Source organism: Amblyraja radiata, chromosome 7 (assembly GCF_010909765.2).
Source record: "Amblyraja radiata isolate CabotCenter1 chromosome 7, sAmbRad1.1.pri, whole genome shotgun sequence".
Classification (NCBI taxonomy): Eukaryota; Metazoa; Chordata; class Chondrichthyes; order Rajiformes; family Rajidae; genus Amblyraja; species Amblyraja radiata.
Genome location: NC_045962.1, coordinates 25,333,138 through 25,352,412, shown reverse-complemented (window position 1 = coordinate 25,352,412; position 19,275 = coordinate 25,333,138). Strand labels below are relative to the sequence as shown.

Sequence of the window (19,275 nt, the reverse complement as noted above, 5' to 3'; positions counted from 1 at the left end):
TTGGCTAGTTTTGGTCATGTGAAGCAAGTAACTGCGTTCATGGCCTTTTCATGATTTCCCTTGTGAATATTTCACTGCATTCCGCTGCTAACTCGTCTCAAACCGTCTTTTCTGTCAGTATCTCCCCTTGCCTGCTTTTGTCGTTGGTATTTGGCGCCAGCTGCTTGGGAAAAAGGGGGAGACTTTCCGCTCTATTCGCGGTGTTCAACCCTTTTCTGTATAACTATGAGGAAGTGATTCGACTCATGCTGGGATTTTAGCAATCTGATCTTTCTTTCAGACCTCTGACGTCTGCTAACAACCTCTAACTTACCCTCCAACTAGCTTTACCTATTTTTAAGATATTTTGATAAACGAAACTGTACAAATGGAATACAAAATCCACCTGGTTCCCGATCGGGGGAAACGCCATGAAACCGGTAAGTGTTTTTGCTCTCGCCTGCTCGGCTGTTGCAGACAGCAGTATTGTAATGTGTGGCAACGGCGTTGCCTTCGCTGGTTCAGTTCTAGGCAGCTGTTCTGCCAGGTCGGGAAATGCTCGATACATTAACAAACAGCACGACCGGTTTTCAAACGGCGCATTCTAACCAGGTCCAGGTGACCGGTTGAGTATAAATGGTGGCTGTGCGGCAGATTAATTAAATATTTATTTCCCGCAATGAAACAGAGAGTTGCTATTCGGTCGAATCTTTGCGATAATAGTGTTACTGCAACACAATTGACATTTGTGTCCAGCATCTCATGTGAAGATTAGTCGGTTTGCCTAGTTCAATTAAGATTATATATATATACAACATTTATATACAAATATATATATTTGCTACTTTTATTGCCGGTGCCTCTCTAGTGCTTGTTGGTTTTCGGGCGGGTCGCCAGTGAACCGCCTCAGTGATTGGCGGCTTGGGTCTGCGGCTTTCTATGCTCTTTTTTACCGTGTTGTGGCGGAGGGTATGAAGGTTGAACTCTTTCTCTCGTCAAATGAAAAGTTGCAGCAGTGAGTGATGGATTTGTGTTAACGATGCTAATAAGTCCGTGAGGCAATCTCTGGCTTTGAAAACATCGAGTGCTTTGGGATTTTGGGAGAAAAGCTCAGCGTAACATTTTAATGATATTTTATCACGTGACTGCAGTCTGCACAAATGAGCAATACTCTTAGCACAATCTTCCCGCGTTCAACATGAAGAGGTCTTTTCAATACCTTGATGTTAGTTAGACGATCATAGAGCTGTCTAGTATTTTGTCATTGCGCAAACATTTTCGGTTTGTGCATCTGATCAATTGCTTTCTGAAGATGTTACGCCGAGTTGTATTTGTTCATTCATTTGGATTGTGTATAAGAACTCCAATGTCTATATTCTGAAACCTTGTTCTGAGACCTCAGAATAAGGATATTCTGAGCAATGTTTCTGATTTGACGTAAACTGTTCCAAATTCATGTTGGTAACTTCACAATACAAAACACGAAATAAAAGCACCGCAATCGTTTTCTATTCTAATTTCTCAATATTATTTTTGTATTGCAACAGCCTGATGGGGAAATATGTGCAAGGGTGAAACTTGAGATATCGGTAGCGGAAAAGTAATGTGAATATTCCCATAACTGTTTCTTTATCTTAGCTGCAATTCTGCTGGTAAAATATTCGACAAGTTCACCACTTTGCATCGGAGCTGAAGGAAGAAGTTTCTGTTCCCATGCCGTTGAAAATCAATATAATTCGACTATAAACTAATTTATCTTTTAGACCCCATATTAGAAATGAAATATAACTATAATATATCATCCTGACCCATGCAGCATATAATAATATCGATGTTAGTTCACCAGTGGCAATTGGTGTATATTTGCAAATGATAAATAATTTAAAATCTTATTTCTACCTGCGTCCATTTGGACAGAGTGACAGGTCCAATGAAATGAAATGAAGCATTTGTGGAAATGAAGCACTCACGACAACAAAAAAAAGCACACACAACGTATTGGAACCAAATAAACCTTTAATGATATTGTGAGTGTACTTTCATTACAAAATACTTAGAAGAAGCATTTAAATTTTATATCTGATTGGCGACAGCGGAGTGCACAATCCTTTGCTCCTTGGAGAAAGTAGTATGCATTTTCAACTCAGTTTTCAAGCATTGATTTGCTTTCATTATTGTTCTTCAGTCAGTTTCCATGTATGTTTCAGTACGTCTGTATAATATATCATCCTGTTGGCTACAATCTGTGGTTGAGACTGGTATTCTTATGGAGCGGTTATTCATTCAGATCTTTTATTTCAATTTTATAAAAGTGAAGATGTTAAATATTTGTTGAATTTTTCTCGTTAAACTAAATCGTGTTTGCATCAAGTATACGCCATTCGTTATACGTATACGAGTATACGATTTCAGTGAAAGACTTCTTGATGATTTTCATGTTTGCACCACGCTTTCCGCCGGATGGGTCATAATCCGGCACAACTAAATCTCGAAGCAAAACAAAGATAAATTGTCATTGTGAAAATAATTAGTAAATGCATCTTTCCCAATCACGATTTAATCCACGACTTCAAAGTGGGACTATTTAATTTATTTTCAGATTATCCAAGCAAAACTTCCTAAAACGGCTAAGGGTGAATGTGGACATCGTTCTGTTGAGGTTTGGATATTGTTTATTGAATACCCAGTGTTTTATATGGAAGGTTATATCTAAAGAATATTGCTCAGAATATTTCTGAAGGATTTTTGCTCTATAATGGATCAACAACGCTCATATGTAAACCACCAATACAATTTCCATTCAACAATAACAACATTTCTTTTTTTAATGGAACCATTTTCAATTAAAATCTGTGACAAACATAATTCGATTCTCAACAAATGTTGAGTACTTTTTAATTTGTAGCGCTCATTTTCAGTTTTAAGGTATATATGCCAACATAAACAACTTCTACGACAAATCCCACATATTTAATGCGGTGTATAACGGGAATCAATTTACTGCGATCCCAGAATATTGCTCTTCTTCACAGAACCGATAAAATAATTTCCAGACCGTGATCTTCTCTCGAAATTATTACAAGGCCCAGAACTCTGCAGAAAGGAAACATCAAAAACATTAGCATATGGTACGCGGACTGTTTTATTTATTCCACAGTAGGGACGGGGTTTATAGTCGCGTCCAGTGAAAAGTTAATTACAAGCTTTCTGCGTCAGAAGTTTCGGGGACGTAAGGAGTGGTAATCTGGGTTTATTTTGACTTTAGTTGAGCTCAGAACTGGAAACCATACATTGCACTATTGTTGAAGAACAACTGATTAATATGGGGCAAATATAATTTCTTCCATCCACTGTCAAAGACGGCTGCTGCAAAATTAGATTTACGAGGGCTAGACGGTCAATTGGATTATAGCAATTAGGATCTTAGCTCAGAATTGTAAGACAAAACACAATCAAAATTCCCCAACTCTAAATGAAACCAGACCCCATGTTATGACAATTAATGTAAAATATACGTTAGAATGTTACATGCTCTTCTGCATACACTTAATCCATCTCAAGTTCTAAATTGCTGGATCTATTTAACGTCATATTTAGGTTTAGAACACTTCCAATCCAGGCCCTCGACCGGACTTCCGAAAAAACAATAATGCTGCAACATTCCCCAAATTCGGAGAGTTGGTCAGTTTCAGAGAACAATGGGCGGTGGCCCAGTACCCGATTGCGTATACTCCTTACATCTAGTCATGAAATATTTCAACTCCAGACTCTTAAGTACCCACTGGCAAGAGAGTACAAAGAGCTCGATCTGCCAACACTCCACGACTGTAAAACAGTGAATATATTTTTACCACGGTTAATAAACTTTCAAACTAAAGGTCGTGCGTGTGTACGTGTATCTGTGTGTGTGTGTGTGTGTGTGTGTGTGTGTGTGTGTGTGTGTGTGTGCGTGCGCGCGTGTGTACGTGTGTACGTGTATCTGTGTGTGTGTGTGTGTGTGCGTGTGTATCTGTGTGTGTGTGTGTGTGTGCGTGCGTGTGTGTGTGTGTGTGTGTGTGTGTGTGTGTGCGTGTATCTGTGTGTGTGTGTGTGTGCGTGTGTACGTGTATCTCTGTGTGTGCGTGTGTGCGTGTGTGTGTGTGTGTGTGCGTGTGTACGTGTATCTCTGTGTGTGCCTGTGTGTGTGTGTGTGTGTGTGTGTGTGTGTGTGTGTGTGTGTGAGAGAGAGAGAGAGAGAGAGAGAGAGAGAGGGGGGGGGGGGTGCAGTCCCAAATAATCTGCTGATCCTATTTCAATGCTTCATAATTCACTTACCCAAGAGGTTTGGAAACACCCTTTTTAAATCCCTAAAAAAACAGCCAGCAACAGATAACTACAGCCCACGTGCGTTAAGTATCACAGCGACAATGGGCGGATCTTTGCCAAATTCTTCAGACTCAGATTAATGCAGTCAGTGTTTTGACATCGTTTCGTTGCCTTCATTAGATGTGCGATTCCGGATCGCAATCAAGCATTTATAATTCGCCTATTAATCAAAGAGGAAAAAGCAAACACTGCATTCAGATATTACATTTATTGCCGTCGCGGTTTTACTGCATCAGTAGCCAACTGGATTCGACTTGATGTGTCTCAAATAAAGTTCCACACCGTGAAACATCCCTCCCGAGCAGGACAAACGATAGTGCGGCCCCTGAAATCGTATCGTTCGTTTTCGATACCTAATCGGGTTTGTAATTACCTCAGTATATATATTCATCAGATCTTGCAACAGATCTAGTTGATATATTTTGAACAACTGCAGTTGAAAATATCGTCAAAGCTACGGTGCAGTTGAATCGCACAATGGAACAAAAAGTGCATTGCGCGCTTCTGCTTACGTTTTCGGTTAGTGGTTCTCTCGTAACAGGCCTCAACTTAATCAATCAGAAAATAATTTAACATATAAAATAACAAAGATTCATAATCCTTTTTTATTTCCTTAACTATTGCCCGATAAAAATAGAAAGCAAATACTTATCTGGGACCCTGTGCTCAAAAGACAGTGCAAGATGAATCGCCTATTTGTAAACCAGAAAAATAAACTAAGTGCAACGTTTGTGAAATAAATTTTCTGTAAAGATATTTGATTAGTGGCTAAACAGTCCTAATCCAGTATTCTACGAAAACAACATACTGCAGTCTGTGAAAGCCTTGATGAAATGTGCATTGTCTGTAGATTTGAATGGCGTGTTTGGTTCTTGCTTAAGAAAATATTTTGCTTGGCGTATTTTAACACCAGTAACAACATTTAAAAGGTGCACCCCGTTGAAATACAGAGTACAATATGAATCCTGAAGTCATATTATGCATTGGAAACATTTAGGATCTTTTAACAGGTTCTTCGTCGTGAATATAATTATTTACTCATAGTGTACCTCAAATGTTGGTGTCGAATAAATAGTTAATACAAAGTAAAAAAAAAATTTCAACTCAATTGAAAAGACGTGATGTGTGTTGAATTCTTTGTGAATAATTTTAGGTATTAAAATCATCGCATGATTTTTGGAGGCTGTGATAAAGGTGCAGTATATCACGGCGTACGATAACTGCGATTTTAAATGATTGTATACTCTTGTTTTCTATGTATACAAACGTTGTACGTGCACTTTCCTATACATGTCCCCGTTGAATAATTGGTACTTTCAGATAACAGAAAGAAGAGTTCATAGTTAAGGGTTACCCTAATCCGTGAACCATTTTGATGCAAAAAAATGAAACCATTCCGGAACAAAAAAATATACAAACCCCTTTACGCATCAAAGTCTCTTTCAATTTTGCTTTGGCGACCTGGGCCTGGTTTTCTCCGTGGATGTCAGAAGGAGGCGCTGTAGGACAAGGCTCGCTGAATCACAGTAAGCATTCTCACTGCATGAATTACCCCCAGGGTCAGGCACAAGAATTTACGACTGGTCAACAAAAGCACGTGATCTAAACTTGTGTCCCATATTTGGTTGCATACGTAGGAGGCAGAGAAATGACATGTGCCTTTTATTTCCATATTTCATTATATATCGCGCGTTCTGGTGGCGAATAAACGTCTAAGAACCACAAATCAATCCCCTAAAAGGCAGATGAGTTCCTACTTTCTAAACTCTTACCCAGGTCGCTACCAAAATGGCCACGATTATCAGTTGCAGAGTTATGGGAATGCCTCGTCTGTGGAGGAGCATTTTAGGGAGTCGACGATGCTTTCGGCCAGGTATGGCTATGATTACACTGGGATAGACCTCAGCATGACTCGTTCTAACTCAAATCTTCGTGGAGACAGTGAAAGGTCTACTGACTTCATGCAGACAGCCAGTAACACCTTTCACAGTTCTTCTAGTGTGAGAACTAAGTCTCCTGATCATACCTTCAGCTCAGGACCTTTGATAAGCCCGTCAGATAGTACTATTAAAACTGGGGCTGCAATCACAGGGGCAAGTCATTCATACCGCGGTGGTCAGGATACATCACCGGTTACCGATGAACATCTTGTGGGAACGAACAGCCCCAAACCAGAAAGTGGGCAACTAGACAAGGATTCAGCACAGCAGATGCAAATATATCCATGGATGAAAAAGCTTCACCTTAATCAAGGTACGCTCAATGCCGCCAATATATACTTTTGATATACATTTGTAATTTTGGTCGAAGATTTTTTTAGATTTGGAAACAGAGTAACTTAATCAAAATTAATAAAGCATGCTATTTGTAAAAGCATAACAGTTGGAATGAAATCAGAATATAAGCTGTTGCTTTGAGCGGGTTACAGCAATCGTGTCAGGAACTGCATTTTATGCATCTTGAAAACTGAATCATGTCTAAAAATACTTCAACTTATCTATCGGAGAACTTGTCTATTTTGTTCTGTTGGTGTTGTAAAGCGCATTAAACAATGATGTCTAAAACGATATAATGTAATATATTTACACCAATGCGTGTAGTAATTCATCTTTAACTTTTTATTAAGAAGGTTTAAGTGGACCAGAAGGAAAACGAACGAGGACAGCCTACACTCGCTATCAGACACTCGAGCTGGAAAAAGAGTTCCATTATAACAGATACCTTACACGACGCCGGCGGATAGAAATCGCTCACGCCCTGTGTCTGACTGAAAGACAAATTAAAATATGGTTCCAAAACAGAAGAATGAAATGGAAAAAGGATAATAAATTGAAAAGCATCAATACCAGCCCTCCAGGAGAGCCATAGCCGGTTACACCTAACTGGCTATAATATTATTGTCCTTTACGTTGCAATGGGGAAGCTTGTTTGGCCACATAAAATGTTGTGTGAGATACGTTGGTGGGTTCAACGCCCTGTCATCAGTAGATTTTATCACTTATCATCAACAGATGTTAACATCTTTTTTTTCTTTCAATATATATATTTATAATATCTATGCCTAAATTTAGATCAGAAGGGAGAACAATAAAGAGATCAGCCGGCGTAATGTAGCCATGCAAACAGTTCACATCGGAGAGCAGAATGAACTTGTTCTCTGTGGCTGGTAGCTGAATCTTCGGTCGGATGAATGCTTCTTTTATACTATCATTTGATAATGTTCTGTAAAGTTAGATAAATATTTTTACTTTCATCTTTTTTTTTACATCAACGGTGATTTTCCTTTGTTTGAATAATTCTGAGATTCGTTCTGTCTTCCCAGCTATATCTTGTTATGTATATTCTGTACATACATAATGTTTAAATGTCTGACTTTGTGCTATATAAATGAAATGAGTGGTGATTTGTCTACAACGTTGAAATAAACACAGTTTTACCAATAAATACTTCACTCAGTGTTTTTAGCTGCAGTGCATGTTCAGAAGTACTGGCAATTGTGCACTTGCGGAAGAAGCGAGGCGATTTTGTATTCGCATTTTGTTTCGATTCACTCGACACCAGAGTTCTTCGATTTTCGTAAAAGGTCCTAGAAATGTAGTGGCTTTCAATATGTTCAGCCAGGTATTGTTCTTGGGAAGAACTCTTGGCCGAGCTAACACCTATTCGATATTTGATGTTAAAAGAGAATATGTCTTCGTTCAGGAAGTACAGCATCCAGTTTCCAGACATGTTCATTTACATATGATAATATGTCGTCTAATGATTGAACATATCAGTTTGTTTTATATAATTTGTGTCTATTGATATTGTACTATTACAATGTGTAAATCCAGTGGTGAAACTGAAATGCACGAGCATTGGGAACCAGAGGGCTCTCCATTAGTTTCCATTGCAGGATAATTTTGGAGGGTAAAATCTAATGGGGATTTAAACTCTGCATTTAACTCTAAAACAAGATGAAATAATAGATGATTGAAGCAATTGAAATAGGAAAACAATGTCACAGGAAACTCTAAATGTTATAAAGGAATTCTTGCTTGAATTCCTAATCGACCCAGTTTTATATCACTGAAGCTATCGGTCACGGATACACAGTGTATTTAAACTTACCAAGTGTAAATAGATCGTCGTGGTTGCATAGGAAATAGGTGCCCAAATTGCGTTTTAAAGTAAAGAAAACTTATTATCCAAGGTAAACGTCCATCTGGGTACTCGGAGATTTAGCTTTATATTACTGAGAGAACATTTCAATGAACAAGGCTGTCTTTAGTGAATAAAAGTTTTAAACTTTAAGGGTTATTTATATGGACGCCGCAGAGCCAGGTCCTGACTGGTTGCACAGGGGCACGTGACGCCATTAAACTTTGTTTTATGGTTAGGGGAGTTGACACGCCGAAATATAATTCACATCATATATTAGGTTAAGAGCAGACAAGTGCAGATGGTTAGTGTTTTCGAGAAGGCCTGTGGAAAGTGACACCAAGAAGCTAGCTGTCCTGATCCGCCGCTATGCATTGGAGATGTGCAAGTGCCTTGTACCTTTGCGCTGGGAAAGCAGCAAGTAAGTTATTTCTAGTCGTTTACAGGGCTGGTAGACGCGTGACACCTGATGTCATTCCAGGCTCTTGGGCGCATGTACTGTTTCTTGACTAGCCCCAAATCTAGTGCAGCCTGAGTTCATTTTCCACAGCCCTCTGTAGTGACGGCTGCACACAATGAATAAGTATGAAATTAATATCGCAATGGACCAGACAAATAACTATCACGCACGTTATTCCACTTTAATTGCAATTATAAATCGATGAATTAAGTTTGTCATGTTCGTTTAAGCATTCCGTTAAAGGAAAATAGAAACACAAAATCAACATGATCTTATCTTGTGAATATGTTTGAGCAGAATTACTTACTAAATTGAATGACGTGTATTTGATATGGCATTATAATTTAAAGATTACTCAGTGCTTCCTAAAAATAGATCTTGGAAGGGTTATGCTGTTAACCGAAAACCAAACACCTCTTTTATACCGAGAGGCTGAATAAAAATATATTTAGAGATAGGAAATAATTTTAAAAGCAATTCTCAACGTTATGCAATCAAATGTTCAAATCCTTTATTGTGCCCATATTAATTTGCTGAGATTGTATCAAACTGTAAAATTATCCCCTCAGTTATAGATGCTAACGTTTTATTCACTGTCCCGAGGGTTTTGTAATCGATCACATTCGTTGCAATTTGGATAAGAAATAGAGAACAATGACGAACAAGGTGTGCTTAATGTATAAAATAGTGAGTTCTCATTTCCTACAATTACCTTCTGAAAGAAAGCTTTCTGATCTTTAAAGGTGCTGTGAGTGTTTCCTTACAACTGGCGAGATGTTACTCGGATTTCCCTTCACCAATCTTTAAAATGCATTCGCCAATAAACAAACCCCATCGCCTCAATTTTACCCTACACTGCCATTAATTGTAAAGGTAGAAAACCATAAAGAGAAAGAGGGTAGAGGGCGAAATCACAAACTATATGAACCCAGATTCAAATCCTTCATATTCCCTGCGCCAACGAATGTAAAATTATCAATCAGACTAAAGATGCACATCTCGAGAGCTGAAATGGAAATTGCTTACACAGAGCAACGCGCTGTAAATAATCACAATATATTTTGCACAAAAAAAACGTCTGGCACGTTGATACTGTTTTAACCACCTTTAGTTTAATAGCAAACTCTGAAGCTATATTTTAACAAAATACAGAAATCATGATTTTGGAATTCTTCAAGGTTAATGAGCTGCATCATCAAAACAAGCGAAAGCTTTCTCTGCTGAAAATGTTCAACATCACTTGCACTGACCAAATAATGATTAGAATACATCGAGAAAACATCGAGAAACACGTCGAAAATACTTTTTAAGGGCGAATTATGGCGAAAGGATGATGTTCCGTGTATAAATCGATGTTTTGTTCACATGTAACTTCCTTTTCGGGGAAAAATAATCGCCTCGTTAATTGAAGAGAGATTAGTAGAAAATAACACCAGGCTATATTAATGACCACGATAATCTGAATGAATTGTTGAAATAACGTTGTACGTGAAATGGATACGACTTTATGCCTTCCCTAAAGGAGAAACTATAATGGTCAGATCAATTAGCTACTCAAAGCATAAACGATCGAATTTCTGTTTTCAAACCTGCATTATAACAACGCGGGCTGGCAATTCCAATCACATTGTAGATCACAATTATTTTTTTTAAACTTGGAAAGTAAAATGTCACAGTACTCCGGAGTTAACAACATGTACGTTAGTTTAATATTAATCTGGATTAGAAAATCCACCTGTGCTCTTATTTTGCATTGAATGCTATTAAACGCGATTCACTCAGCATACATTGTGTTTTTTATTGCAGAGCTGGCGGAATGGGGGAAGCTCGGAAGTAAGTATTATTGAATGAATTATTTCTGATTAACATGGCGAATGGCTAGAAACGGTCGGCTGTTTTGAATGTGAAATTTGTGTGAGGTGAAGATGTAGTTGCATTGTGACTGGTAAACTGGATACTGACATGATTCCAGTGACAATTGTTGTGGACACTCTTTTGCATTCTTGGTGATCTATTTTTATAGCGATATTTAACTGGTCGTGTAATTACATTCTCCTTCTGCGAAAGGGGTAGACTTGTTATAGGTACAGAGTACGATTAAAACATGACTATGTTGAACTCTAATTACCTCTGACATTATGGAAGAGAAGCAGATTTAGCTGCCGTGACTATGAAGCGGGCAAGGCGGGCACAGCGCCTCCCAGTGCAAGACTGCATTTTTAAAAGGTCATTCGGAGGAAAGTTATTGTTCCGGTTTCAACATCTGCAAAAATGACTTGGCAAATGAGGTGGTAATAATTATAGAAGATGTATAAAGTTTACTCGTAATGAGCTAATAGAAAGTTGTAGGTAGAATCAAATGTGAAAGCTCCCCATATACAACCACGCAGGCCCAACGTTCAGCCTCGCGTCTGCTCTAATATTAGCTGAAGCATTTGTTTGACTGGAAAATGGTACTTCTTTTCTTCAATTATCTCTTCGCTAGGTTTGCCTGCATAAAATGTCGCCGACATTTTGTACAACTTGACCAGGTAGACGGTGGAGTCATTATTGATGAAACAATTAGTGTTTATAATACTTCTGGTTTTTTTTAAATAGAGACTGGATCCTTCGGTTCTTGTCCTTTCTAAACCCAGTAACAGATTCACGGGAATAATTCGACACTATCATTTTAAAATCATACACATAAGAAAAAGTGTATCAGCATTCGTATAATAAAAAAACAAAATATTACTTATATATTAGACAGACTCTGTCCCCATATTTCAAATGACCAGTATAATATTAATCTGCATTATTATCAGGCAACCAGAAAACAATAATACAAATGTTCAAATTCTACCTTCTTTACAACAGGAATAGTAAATCTTTCTTTTCACCTTGGGTCTACCATTGCTCTTTCACTAAGATAATCAGAACCTCTGACAGGATATCGTCCAACTGCTATAGAAGGCAACATCTCACCACGCGATATTCGCCACAAACACTCTTCAAGTAACAGCATACTTTAACCGCTAGATAAACGTTGAGCAGCGACTCACTTTAAATGGGTCCACATAATGTTTAAGCAGTATTCGCAAAGCAATGGCCCAGCGCCATGGATCCATCGTTTCAGCACTAGTTTTACAATGTGAATCTTTAGGCGTTGATAAATAATGAAGGACAATTGCTGCTGAAAAGCAAAACAGTCTTGACATATGCTGAAGCAGCTTCTGCAAGAAAATGGCTTTCTGGGTCAGTAGAAAGCTGAACTTTTGAAAAATTCAATTTTGTTTTTAAAATCGGTGTACTTATACGTAGGAAAGCTCTTGGCAGACTGTTGACAATAATAGCTTTCATTGAACCACAGAATCTATGAATAAATATAGGCCTCACTTCCCAAACACTTAGTTTGCATTGACATTCTCTAGGTCAAAATCTGTTAGATCAAAAGTCGCAGCACTTGTGTGGGCAGTTAAAAAAAGAGGTGAATTTTAATCGGGTTTGTTCATCAATAACTCTTTGGCATTGACCTGTCTGAACGAGTCGAGCAGTAAGGTGAAATGCAGGTCACAGCGTCTAACAAATATTAAAATGTGTAGCACCAATCAGCTTCACAATATGCGTTAATTTGATCAGTAAAGAGATTTGGCTTTCGGATTATCGGATGATGTAATGATATCTGGTATTTTCAGAGCAAAAAGCCTTTTTTAAAAGCAGAATTCACTGTTGGTGTTTTCGTTGGCGCCATTGGTTGTCGGAAAGTGTTTAGCTGTTTTCTTTCCTAAATCACTGGGCTAAATGGAAAAAAAATCGCAGGTAAATAAATCAGCGACGTGCTTGGGATTTTTGTTACAAAAGGTAAAATAATTACAGTAACATATTGAGTTATTAAACAAAAACTGGAGCATTGATGAAAGAGTAGTTTAGATTGTTCTGCCACAGATCGCAGCTGAACCCAAACCTTTGTTGTGGACAGAAAGAACGAAGGATTAAACTCGTGAAGGTACAGTTCACAGTTAAAAAGTTCAGCTTCAGTGCTACATTGTTAACCAATGCATCTCAGAACATTTAAACACAGCGTTTGCACTGATGAACGCACTTATCCTTTTTCGTTAGCGTGGTTTTTACAATTGTTCTCAGTCTGTCTCTCGCGTGTGGAGCCTTTTTAACTGAAAATGCAAGAACAGGATTGCCCTCAGTTTAGTTGAACAGTTAATTCGAAAAGACTCGCGCACTTTGAAAAGGTCATGCATTAGGGCTGTAGCTAAAGCGAAAATAATAATGCAACTTTACGATGTGTTTGCCAATGATTTCAGTCTGACCTCGTGCCCTTCAGCCTTTAACACACAACGTGGTGGCACTACAGGCTCAGAGGGGCCGGCCAGGGAAGGGACCTGTAATGCACTAGAGTTAGAAAACACCTTAGATATATTCGAACCAAATGGAATCTAATGAACTGGCAGATTAAATTGTATATTTTACCCATGCATGCGGCTTCCCAATTGACTGGAGTTGTAGCCAGATCTTGAAGCATGCTCTCGGCAGCATTTTTGAACCAGCTTCCAGGAAATGAGAAAGATTAAGAATTAGAACAAACAACCTTCATTTTCCTGGGATGCTCCCATTTTGTTAAAGTGGCAATGGGTGGAATACGCTCTGGAATAAACCAATATTTGTGCTATCTTATTTAAATTGTATTTGATTAGTTTTAGCGATTGTTTAGACCGGGCTATATTTGTTATCAAATCCTGCGGTTTGTTAGTGGTGAGTTCAAATTATTAGCATCTGGAGTAATTATTGATTCACGCTGAGGCACTTAGTTATGTGAGCTGGAGCGCATCGCTACAAACTGTTTCCTATAAAATCTCTGTGATATACGAAGGATTCAAAAAACATAGCAACAAATAATAACTTATGCCTGTAGACTGTATGTCGAAACAGGCTCCACACGCTGTTTCACGTTGCTGCCACTGACAAACAATGCAAATATAAATATTTCCTCACTCCTTTTACCAAATTTAAGGGATTAGCTTGTAGAATTTTTCAATGGCTAAACCAATACGTAATTTAACAAGAGCTGAGTCTGATTTTAATTTCTTATTTATTAATATTACACGTCATTAACTCCTTGGGGATCGCAATCCATTGCAGTATTTTAAACTATTTTACCATTGTGTAATTGGTCACCGAATTTGTTTGTAACCCGTCGTCTATATATACCCTGTAGAACCGAATTTGTGTGATGTTTCAGTCACAGATTCGTTTCTAGGGGAGTATATGGTCGATGCCAACACTACGAAAATCACCAATTTGCACTTCGTGGCTTTGACTAAGAATGATTTAGATCTTTAGTAATACTCAATGATTTGGAATGACCCTTTAAATAAAATTAAACCCACTCTTCAGTGTTTTTAAATTTCCCCGCTCAGAATTAAATGGCTTATTTCGGTTACCCTATACAAAATAAAATTGATGCACAATGTGATGATTTAGTAAACATGATCCAGAAAGCAGTCGATTCTAACTTCTGTGTTTCCTCTCCGGAAATGTATGATTATTGAAACTTAAGTATTTCTTTCTGAATACTATCCGTTTCCATGGCAATGGAGATAACTTATCTGTAAAGACGAGCTTTCGATTTTGCACCGCGTTACACCAATTTAAACCAGATCTCAACTGCATCGAACCAGATCACGTCTTTGGTTAAAACTTACAAACCGAACTGTGCACATTGCAAACAAAATAGTTAGAAATGCGTTGCTGCGTTAGTTTTAAATAAAGACAGTAGGTAGTAAAATGTGCGGAGAAGAAGAAAACGAATTGTCAAGATATTAAAGGAAAAACGCTTGCTGGTGAGGCAAAGTCATCAGATACAAAGCTGGTTAAAACTTATCTTCCACTCTTCAAATCATTGAACTTTCAGAGCGAAGTGTTTTGACCTTACAATGTCTTTAAGCAACACGTGTAAAATGCTCTACGTGATACTGAATGCCTTGTTCTGACTTTATCGGGAGTAGACCGTGTTTGACTTTGAACAACTTTGACCAGAAAAACCTTCGTGCATCCGTAATGGCTGTAATTATTCCCCTCAGCTCCGTTATTCATCTTATTTGGCAAACTGGATGTATCCTTTGTCATCCTGCGTACGTTGGGTTGCCTGCCGTTTCTTCAAGTGCCCTCGCTATTGTTATGCTGCTCTCGGGCGAAAACAACAACAAGAAATGCGTGCACGCCGAATACCTGTTCTATCCTTGATTTATATGAAAAGCGACAAGGAATGGTCGAAAATTCTCTTTGAACAAAAGAGCAAATTACCTGAGCAATATTCGAGCGCTCAGTGAATGATCATTATTCGCTCCTAATGGGAACCGCTATTCTATGCATTTTCCGGAAACTATCTCGAATGCTCAGTGGTTGCTGTAAAAACAATAAGGAGGGTGCGGAATTTATTTTATTTTTCAAATCAAGATTTTGTGGACGAAGTTTGTAAAATTTGTCATTAGCTGTTTCCTTATCCGGGAATCGGGCCTAGCCCCGTCATTGGTTCGTATAGTCACATGGGTGACTAACTTTATTCAGTTGACAGCAAGTAGGAGGGCTTTATGGAACGGGAAAAAAGACAACTCGAGAAAAATTAGTATTTTCCACCTTCAGAAATTAATGACCATGAGTTCGTTTTTGGTGAATTCTAAATATGTGGATCCCAAATTTCCTCCTTGCGAGGAATACTCGCAAAATAACTACATACCTGACCACTGCTCAGAGTATTACAGCCAGCCGCAGGACATTGATTTTCAGCACCAAGGAGTCTATCCACGGTCAAACTACAGCGGCCAGTCGTACAGCTGCAGCAACGCTCGGGGCTCTCCGGTGCAGCAGAGGGGTCATGTGCAGGCACAGCCCGCTCCTCAGAACCACCTCTCAGCCCAGGGGGAGCCCGTTGCACCGCTCCAAGTGTCCATAGCCCGGCCTTGCAACCAGCAGCAACACAATACAAAGAATCAAAACGGCACAGCAACCAAACAGCCAGCGGTGGTTTATCCTTGGATGAAGAAAATCCACGTTAACACGGGTAAGGTCCACTTTTTAGTCCCCCGCCCTCCCCCCCCCCCCCCATCCCCACCCTCCTCACCACCCCCACGCCCTCCGCCATCGCCACCCTAGCAAATATTTGTGACCCATTGGTATCGATCTACCGTAAATAACTCCTTCAAAGGAGGATTTATGAGCGGTTTTTAAAAACACCGGCAATTACACCCATCATAAATTTTTATTGCTGAGGAAATAGGCCGCTGGCCATGTGGCTGGGTGCATGTGAAAACTCGAGCCTAGGAGTAACAGGGACATGTTACATCTCCGTTTCACCAACAACTTTAAGGTGATCCTTGACAATAATAGATATTTGGACTTTTTTAACCGAGCCAGCGCGGGAGGGGTGCAATGTGCGTGAGGTCTGCGGAATGGAGGCGGCTGACAAAGTTTATTTGCAGATTTGAATGCCTTTTTTTTGAATTGTTTTGTTTTTCAGTGAATCCTAATTACACTGGAGGGGAACCCAAACGCTCACGAACTGCCTACACAAGGCAGCAGGTCTTAGAACTGGAGAAGGAGTTCCATTTTAACAGGTATCTGACAAGACGACGTCGTATTGAAATAGCCCACACGTTGTGTCTTTCCGAACGCCAGATCAAAATTTGGTTTCAAAACCGAAGGATGAAGTGGAAAAAGGATCACAAATTGCCGAACACTAAGACCAGATCGTCCAGTTCTTCTTCTGCTTCCAGTCAACAGTCACAAACTGTTTCCAAGGACCAACAAACAGACCTCACAAGTTTATAGAACAACACCTCATAAGTGGTTCTCTGTGTATATAATGAGACATTTCCAAGCAGAAATTGCATGTACCGATAACATGGCTTGTAGGTGCTTTCTTGGTGCTATTTTTCGGGCATTGAAGCGACCTTATCATATACAGTCACCTTGTTCTAAAATCTAGGAAATGAGACAAAAAGGGTAATGTTATCTGAGCTCCAATAGAAACGGTTGCGACTCTAGTAAGTAGTTGTTCTTGCCATACAACACATCTTAGTAACCTCAGTAAGTGCAAGGTACTAGGTCATGGAGACATGATGAGGTATACGGTCCAGGAAGGTACATGTATAGTCTGCTAGCATGAAATTGAAAGGCTGCGACGCTTGTTCATGGTCTTTTTTATTTTATAATGAAGGCACAGCGATTTGATGTGGCAATTTCTTATTCCCACGGCTATTTTGCTCGTAATGTGTATTTTTGCGACCCCATCTCTTTGTGTATATTGTGTTGATATTGGAGATTTATAGTGATCAGGAATTAGACAGTGTTTTGTGGTTTCCTTATTTAAAATATGAAAATGGTATTTGTATTGTGCTGCTGAATGGATTATTGTTACAATGCAAGATTGCATACATTTTTATGTTCAAGAATGATACCAAAATTCGTCCGCACTACTAAAGTTCGAAAATAAATTAGTAGTAACAAGATGAATCGCGTGATTCGTTTTCCTTTTTGGTATCTGTTTGTGTTCTTGCACACCACTACAGCTGGCGTTGCGACGCTGTCGTGAATAAATGGCACGAAAAGAGGCACTGCACACCCTTTTTCAGTAAGAAAGCAAAGTGCCAAAATAACTGTGATCAATATCAAATACCCACAGCAGCAACACAGTTGCTCCGTGCGAGATTTCTGATAGATAAAAGTGCTAAGTGGGATATTGCAGCAGTACTTTGTGTTCAAGGCGCTTGTTAAACTCTGTTTCTCGGTTTGTTGCTTGATAAATGAGTAAGCTGGTTACACCAATCTGTGAACGTTTAGTATTACAAGTGGGAATGTGTTTCCTTTCGATTTTTTTCCAGGACGGATGAGCGAACAACAATACGACAAGGTACACAGTTTAGAACCAGCAAACGGGCTGCACAGAGGATATTTTGTTTTGTAAAGATCCCGGTTCGTTTTCCCAATCTATTAATCTGCAGAGGCACATGGGTGGTTGATTTAGAGGGGCAAATACAATAGCCGAGAACCTCCTCAATTGGGGAATTTACACCTAAACACAAATGGCTGGAGATTCTTGTTTCTGCTTGTTAGACGGAAGCGAATGTTATGAAACGAGTTTTAACTTCCTGAAATATAAGATTCCGTGTCCCGTGCCAACATTCGCACGATATCAATCAGTGGCACGCTGGGATGTAATCGAGATTTCGCACTTAGTTCCTTTATGTAATGCCTTAAAACAGCCATTCATAGCATGATTCCCAGATGTTTTAAACAGAATAAAGTCACCGCTGCTTTACGCAGGAAATGCTCACTAGATGTTTTAATGTTTCTACTTGCTGCTTCGATTACGCTGCAACCCTAGAACTAAAAGAGTGGATCAATTAAACCTAGAGTTTCCAGGAATATTTAATGTAAGTTTTTGAGGAACCATGGAATCGTTGGATGACCATTCCACATAAAAGGATAGTTATTTGTGATTTGTGATAGGCTTGAAAGTAAAGATAGGGGACCTGTGAGTACAATTGAAGGACATTTCCTCATATTTTGTTTCCAATTGCGGTCAAAATAGGTGAATTAAATTTAGGTTATTTCATGTATTTTACCTGAAACGTTGGGATTATATTAAAAGATTTCGAGTTTCCGCTATATTGCCTCATATTTCTGAAGCTCCTGGCAGAAATGTATACAAAGGGATAAAGTCCGAAAGGGTTCGTGTTATTGTGCTATCTCCTCTTCCAAAAGGAGACACAAGCCAAAAGTGCGCTCAGCAAGCCATCCATCGCAACCACACCGCAATTTTAATAAGTAACCAAATATGCAAAAGCAAGAAAAATTATTTGCTCAGAATTTCTTATTCAATCAGATTTTGTAGCATTCAACAACAAAAGAAAGTTGGCGATGCCGCTGTTTTCCTGTCCCTTCCCTGCCCTGCAAGCTTGCAGCTGGCTTCGCTGGACATGGTCTGTTTGAAAAGGCGAATTCCTTGATTCTTTTGTTCTTTATAGGGTAAACCGTGTAGTTCTCAGACTTGCACATGACATTACTATAATATATCTACGTCTTGATATTATAAATGAGTGATATTCTCTATTCCATTTAAATCATTGTTTCCATTTCAAAATCCTACGGTTCACGCGTAGCAAAGATGTCCTTTTCTGACGCCTTCATGTTGAGAAGCTGAAAAGGTATTTTACTGAAGTTCGGCTAAACTGTAGAAACAGGTTCAGCAAGAGGACAAATTTTCTATTCGATTAGCTGTATTTCAGCCTGGAGGACTGACCTCTAAACCCTTGACCTTTTGGACTCAATCCTACCCT

General features: G+C 39.0%; 3 protein-coding genes and 2 long non-coding RNA genes across 11 annotated transcripts in view; 3 read left to right on the top strand and 2 right to left on the bottom strand.

Moving 5' to 3' along the window:
• The first annotated feature begins 319 nt into the window (after positions 1-319).
• Positions 320-19,275, top strand: part of hoxd3 (homeobox D3) — a 38,929-nt gene continuing 19,973 nt past the window's right edge. For 3 of the 4 annotated variants that reach the window (XR_004412547.1, XM_033023884.1, XM_033023879.1), the window contains exon 1: positions 10,760-10,777. The gene's annotated coding sequence lies outside the window, so the exon portion shown is untranslated. Of the gene's footprint in view, positions 420-10,759; positions 10,778-19,275 lie in introns of those variants that run through there. The other variant, XM_033023880.1, reaches the window with a different exon arrangement.
• On the top strand, positions 330-17,445 carry hoxd4 (homeobox D4). Of its 2 annotated transcripts, XM_033023894.1 has the most exons (4): positions 330-419; positions 10,751-10,777; positions 15,019-15,998; positions 16,455-17,445. In XM_033023894.1, the coding sequence occupies exons 3-4, from the start codon at positions 15,587-15,589 to the stop codon at positions 16,763-16,765; spliced, it is 723 nt and encodes a 240-aa protein (XP_032879785.1). In that variant the 5' UTR covers positions 330-419; positions 10,751-10,777; positions 15,019-15,586; the 3' UTR covers positions 16,766-17,445. The 2 variants fall into 2 exon arrangements, with proteins under 2 accessions (XP_032879785.1, XP_032879786.1); XM_033023895.1 differs by lacking the exons at positions 330-419; positions 10,751-10,777 and adding an exon at positions 10,797-12,742.
• Positions 1,976-8,624, bottom strand: LOC116975153. Of its 2 annotated transcripts, none has more exons than XR_004412550.1 (3): positions 8,455-8,624; positions 4,294-5,036; positions 1,976-3,072 (listed from the first exon to the last, which is right to left on the bottom strand). It is a non-coding gene; the product is annotated as an uncharacterized LOC116975153 (long non-coding RNA). The 2 variants fall into 2 exon arrangements; XR_004412551.1 differs by lacking the exon at positions 8,455-8,624 and adding an exon at positions 5,764-5,844.
• Positions 6,063-7,747, top strand: LOC116975149 (homeobox protein Hox-D5-like). 2 transcript variants are annotated; one of them, XM_033023893.1, is made up of 2 exons: positions 6,063-6,597; positions 6,974-7,747. In XM_033023893.1, exons 1-2 carry the CDS (start codon positions 6,090-6,092, stop codon positions 7,210-7,212), a joined length of 747 nt encoding a protein of 248 aa, XP_032879784.1. In that variant the 5' UTR covers positions 6,063-6,089; the 3' UTR covers positions 7,213-7,747. The 2 variants fall into 2 exon arrangements, with proteins under 2 accessions (XP_032879784.1, XP_032879783.1); XM_033023892.1 differs by having other exon boundaries at positions 6,971-7,747.
• On the bottom strand, positions 10,035-15,019 carry LOC116975159. The gene is made up of 2 exons (XR_004412557.1): positions 13,409-15,019; positions 10,035-13,320 (listed from the first exon to the last, which is right to left on the bottom strand). It is a non-coding gene; the product is annotated as an uncharacterized LOC116975159 (long non-coding RNA).